This window comes from Galeopterus variegatus, unplaced genomic scaffold (genome assembly GCF_000696425.1).
Source record: "Galeopterus variegatus unplaced genomic scaffold, G_variegatus-3.0.2 Scaffold3044, whole genome shotgun sequence".
Lineage (NCBI taxonomy): Eukaryota > Metazoa > Chordata > Mammalia > Dermoptera > Cynocephalidae > Galeopterus > Galeopterus variegatus.
In genome coordinates, this window is record NW_007729155.1 from 97440 (window position 1) to 103695 (window position 6256).

At 37.8% G+C, this 6256-nt stretch overlaps 1 protein-coding gene across 1 annotated transcript in view; it reads right to left on the reverse strand.

The window, feature by feature from the left end:
• The window catches only part of CRYBG3 (beta-gamma crystallin domain containing 3), a gene marked incomplete at its 5' end in the record, with an annotated part of 87057 nt that overhangs the window by 2385 nt on the left and 78416 nt on the right, over positions 1 to 6256 (reverse strand). The window contains 2 exons of the mRNA XM_008583798.1: positions 190 to 349; positions 1500 to 1658. Coding sequence (XP_008582020.1) covers positions 190 to 349; positions 1500 to 1658 — 319 coding nt within the window. The remainder of the gene's footprint in view (positions 1 to 189; positions 350 to 1499; positions 1659 to 6256) is intronic.

A 6256-nucleotide genomic window follows, 5' to 3' on the forward strand; every position in this document is an offset into this window, starting at 1 on the left:
TTCTACTAGATCCATATAGCTAATTGTTCTGTTTATAAAACTGCATATCTTTACTTTTTTTAAGCAAGCATAATTAAAAATGACTTAACATTTCTTTATAATAAGGATGTCCTTTACCCAGAAGAAGGAAGTTTGAAACTTAAACTGATATCCAGGAACACAAAACATTGCGAATTATTAAAGGCTCACCTTTAACATCAAGGACAAGTTTGTCACTGAGATAAGAGCTGATGGTTCCGTTTTTATTCAGTCTCCACTTCTGCCTGAATTGCCCATGTTCAGTCCATAGGGCTACTTTAGCTCCAGGTGTGTCCCGGCCACCAATCACATCAAGGCACATATCATTGGCCTAAAAGTGTTAAGAAATAAGTTACTTTGCCAAAATAAAGTTGGGTACCTTTTCTTTCAGGTGAACAAATCATAGACTGATTTATGGTGTTTCTTATCTAAAAAGAATACTATATTGCATAATTATAATTTCAGTAAATTTTTTTTTTAAATTGTCTTTATGGCTGAGGGGAGGAAATGGTACAGAAATAAATACTGAAACAGAGGTACTTGTTTTTAATAGGATGTCTGCATCTGACAACAGATATTCAATAAAGGTTTGTTGGATTGAAATTAAATGTTAAGTCCATGTTAGCTTAAAATGTATTATATTAAGCTTGGTTTTCTTATAAAAACATCAGGTGATGTACTAAAGACATCCATACAATAATTACTTTTCAACGCCTTTCATTTTTGAAGCATGAGAAAAAGTAGATAATCCACTGGGGAAACACGGTTTTAATGTTTTCAAACTAGTGCTCCATTCTGCATAGCATCAAACATAATGGAAGAGTCACATAAAAAATAAACCTGAATTTTATTTTCTAAGCTTCCTTCAATAACAGCTTCTTTCTTTTACTATTTCTTCATTATATATCTTGAAAATGAAAGGGTTTTAACATGTTTGGAATTACACAGTTGATTTTATCTGGACCATCAAGTAAGGAAGATCTCATGAAAGCACTTGCCCATTTGGGACCTAGTGACTTATATCATTGATTTAAAAAAATCATTTAGGCATATCAGTAGTATGTGATAACCTTAGTTTTTACTTTAATGTTTTAGTAACATACATGTCAGTATTTCTGTGATTGTGCACTGAACTGTCTTAGGAAGTTACATTATTCTATAATGGCAGTTGACTTGTCAAGATTTTCATCTCTAAAAGAAAGAAAGGGGCCGGCACGGTGGTGCACTGCTACAGTGCGCCACTTGGGAAGCGCGGCAGCGCTCCCACCGAGGGTTCAGATCCCACATACAGACCGGCCGCTCACTGGCTGAGCGAGGTGCGGGGGCAACACCGAGGTTTGCGATCCCATTGCCGGTCCCGGTCCGGTACGGGCGCGCCACTGAGGGTTGCGATCCGTTGCCGGTCACGAAAAAGACAAAAAAGGGGAAAAAAAGAAAGAAAGAAAAAAAAAACCCAAAGACCAAAAAGTGGGGTTGTTTACCTTGGATTTAAAGAGTCCTCGACAGTAGTGCCAGATCTGAGTATTCTTTCCACTATAGGGAGAAATGCACACAGATGCTGCCCTTGTGTCAGCTAGGTTTCCAGTGACTGTCAGATACTCATTTTGGCCTCGGTTCTTTATTCTAATGTATACTGCAGGCTATGACAGAGGAGAAACAGAGCCACTTAGAAATGACATTTTGAATCTGGAAATCAGTCCTTCCAAAGAAGGAAAGCTGGGAGAGGTGAGAGGTGATTAGCTTATTTATATCAGTTTCACTCTTATTTTCCCTTTAGTAAATATGTGTAAATTAATCATTTCTATTGATAAATCCTTAGACTATCAAGCACAAAGCTTAAATTGTACAAACTATCATATTTTCTAAAAAATGACCTTTTGAATTTTTGAAGATAATAGTTTCATTCACTATAACCCCATATAGCAAGAGGTGGGGTGGTGCATAATTAGGGACTTCATGAATTTCATTCAATAACTAATGTGTCACTGCTGTGCTGAGCAAGATAGGAGAATGGAAAGAGGGCAAAGTACTACCTACAAGGATCTTACAACAAAAACAAGTACAGTAATCAGACATACTGTCTTGAGCTATAATAAAATGCCAAAAGACTGCTATGGAAGTTCTTGAAAACTCAGCTGAGGGCCCTAGTAGCTGTGGTAATGTCTTTGTTTACATAAGACCTTTACATTTCTTCTAAGGAAGAGACCATGTATGTTTAATCACTACTTCAGCATTTAAAAACTGGGTAATAAAGGGCTTCACCCCCTTGGCCTGGAATATATACAGGAAGTTTTAAAATAAAATACTAAATCTGGGGCTTACCTCTAAGGATAATAGCTAATGTTCATTGAGTGCTTAGTATATGTCAACTAGGGTACTAAATGCTTTCTATGCCATTTGTCAGAATTAATAACCAGAACTACCCTTTAAGAAAATATAATTATGACCTTCCTTGGTTAACACAGATGTGGAAATGCCAGGTTTGTCTGCACCAAAACAAGATCTCTTAACTAGGAAGCTCTAAGGCCTATGCTGAAATGCACTAGTTCCTCTTAGGCACCGGGGATAAGAAACTAATTCCAAAGCTGGCAGGATAAGTCAGACAGTGAAAGGGCAGGGAACATGATCGAAGCTCAACGAGACCATTCTTTCAGCCCCATGACTCAGGCCTCCAGCCTTAATATAATAAAATACAGGACACTCAACATCCCCACCTTTGGTGGGGTGTTGGCACCCCAGTTTGAGCCTTGTGAAGTAATAACAAATGGTCTGTTAATAAGAGAGTGCTTTCAGTTTGAGAAACAGTGGCAAGATAAATGCAACAGGGTGTTGTGATAAGACTGCCAATGAATATTTACTATTGAAACTTATGATAGATCAACATGAGGCCAGTTGAATTTTGGTAAATTGCTGCCATGTTTAGCCATCCTAAAGAAATAAACATTCTGAGCACTTGAGTAACCAAATAGAAGGGCAAATTATCAGGTCACTTAAAGCAGGTGAACAGGACCTCTACTTGGCAAAATGTTTTAAATGTTTCAAACCCCTTCTTATTCATAATGCAACAATAATGTACTTAAATTTCAGTAATTCACCCTGGTCTCCCACTGTAACTATTCATGAGGTTTTAGTATATCTCTATTACAGTTTCATTACCTTGTACGTATAAGAAAACAGGCGTGACCTTCACAGATGACAGAATCCCAATTACTTTAGGACCAAACATCACAGTTTTAATCAATTAACTCAAACAAGGTACTAATTACCCTTATTACACATTTGTAGTCTGACTCCTCTGTAATTATACTTAAAAACACTGATATGCATTATAAGAACCTCAGTGACTTCCTAATTCCCTGCCTCGAAGAGGACCACATTTTAATTAGCCCTGAGTTTCTAAACAAGAATATGAACTATAGGCAGTTTCCGTAGCCTTACCGAAAAGTTAAATATGACCGACAACTACTATTTTAGCAACCCAGAATTCCTTTGCTGGGTTTCGAACCTCGAAATAATTATTAAAATATTATTCTGAAGTTAAATGTTTAGTCAGAATAGGAATCACATAATTCTTAAAGCATAATGCAAGAAGAATATCATATTATTCTTGTCAAAAAACTTCTTGTTAAATTAGAGGCCATCGTTCTAGCTACCCGTTATCTCAGGACCCTGAACAATGGGAAGGGGTAACTTTTGTCCCCAGCAAAGAACCACCATTCAAAAATGAGGAAAATATTCTCAACATTAAACTTGGCCACTAAAGTTTCTAACAAAATAAGATTCACATTATGTTATATAGTTGGTAAAAGCTAAATTGAATTCCCACTTCTACCTTGCATTTTCCTATAGCTTTTCAGTGAGATTACCCATCATTCCATGCAATAGGAGTGAGAAATAAACAAGATGTAAAGGTCATGAAATCCTGTACCACACTCTTTATGCCAAGAAAGCTATTAATATTTTAGCATTGCTCAGAAAAGCATCTCTGGTTCTCTCAAGGGACAATGTAAGTAAATACTCTTTAAAAACAAATGTATTACCAAAGTAATATGAGCCAAGTGTTGTATCAGGCCCTTTACATACACTATCTTACTTAACCCTAACAACAATGAGATGTAAGCAATGTGATGACTGTTTCACTAGAGAGGAACCTGGTGTGGCACAAATGGCAGGGCAAAGATTTGAACCAGCAGAACCCAGGAGTGGTGGGAATGGGGGGGGTGTGGGGGTGTATGTGTGTGTGTGTGTATATAGGACGTGTGAAGACCAATTAGGTTCATTTTTTCTTGGCTACCATTTATTTAACACTTAATGTCAGAACATCAGAACTTCAGCAAGTACAGTCACTATGCCACACTCAGCTCAGTGCCTAAAATATATGGTGGCACGCTAAATGCTGATCATATTCTGGAGGAAAGTAGAGTGTAGTTGCGTAAGAACACAATTTTGAAGCATAATAGATTTGGGTTCAAATCCTGATTCTGACACTTGGATGACTTTTGTTAATGTGTTTTACTGCTCTGGGCCTTATTTTCCTAACTAGAAAATGGGGAGAATAATTTCTACCTTAGAGGACTGCTGTTGGAATCAAGTGAGAAAGTGTTTCTGAAGAGAGAGATTGAGGGCACAAATGGCATATCCACTGACCACCACACCCGATAGCCTCGCCTGAACTTTCCATCTTCTGTGAAACCTGTCCCCCACTCCTACACACACTGATACTTCTCTGAACTAGGCACTGCCTGGTGGCTTTTGATGATTACACATTAGTTTGCATTTTATGTTACTGCTTTGAGTTGGACATGTTTTACCCAACAAAATGTAAGCTCTAATAAGGCAGAAATCTTGTCTATCCTTATATCTTCAACTATACTTTGCATAATATCAAACATTCATTCATCCATTTGTATCTTTATTAAACAAATGGTCCCTGAGCTCCTACAATGTGCCAGACTTTGGACAGGCACTAGGGGTACAGCAATAAGCAAACTATGCACAGCCCCTGTCTCCTGCGGTTTTCAGTAGAATGGGAAGGAGCCTAATCCAACCATACCTATATGGTTATAAACTACATTCAATGTCTTGTACAAAAAGAACCAGGTCTCTTGGAATCTAATTTAGATTGGGAGAAGGTGCAGGAGGCATCCTTGAGGACCTGACACTTAAGTTGAATTCAGAGGGATGATTAAGAATTATCCATACAAAGAATGAGAGAAGAACATTCTATACAGAGGGCACAGCCCATGTTAAGCACCTGAGTGGGGACACACTCTTCCTTGGTGCATATGACACTGCCATGTGAGTGAGGAGGAGACCCATGAGAGATGAGGCTGGAGAAGCAGGGTGAGTCAGATCACCCAGGCCCCGTGAAGAGTGTAGACTGTATGCTAAATGCAGTGGGAAGCTTTGAACAGAAGACTGACAAGCAGTAGGTATGCAATAAATACTATTTTAATTAAATTGCCGGATCCATCCTGAGTATTATGTAAGTAGGGGAAAAAATCCAAATACTTAGAAAGTAAAACTAGTACAGTATAAAAGTTCATATTCTTGCTTCCATTATTTGCCAAAGAGCTTACAATATCTTATTTTTCCATGAAAAGTGAACATAGCCAATACAACTTTGGACTTGAAGCTAAAATCCAATGTTGACCTTAGGTACAATTTTATTAATTGGTTAAAACCTACAAGATTCCCCCATCCTACACAGACAGATCTACCATATGACCCAGCTATTCCACTGCTGGGAATAAACCCAGAGGGATGGAAATCATCATGCCAAAGGGATACCTGTACTCCCATGTTTATTGCAGCAGTATTTACAATAGTCAAGAGTTGGAACCAGCCCAAATGTCCATCACCAGATGAGTGGATAAGGAAATTGTGGTATATCTATACAATGGAGTACTACTCTGCTATAAAAAAAGAACAAAATACTACTCTTCACAACATGAATGGACTTAGAGAAAATTACATTAAGTGAAACAAGTCGGGCACAGAAAGAGAGTCAGGCACATGTTCTCACTTATTTGTGGGAAGTATAAATAAATAAATAAATAAACACAAACTACAAATAAATGGTGGTGGGGGGGGAGAAGACACAACAATCAGAACAATTCCTTGAACTTGTTAAGACAAGTGAACAAATATGATGTAGATGGGAGTAGGGGAGATGGAGGAGGAAAGAGGACACGAAAATCAACTACAATGTATATTGAGAAGTTAAAAAAAAAAAAAA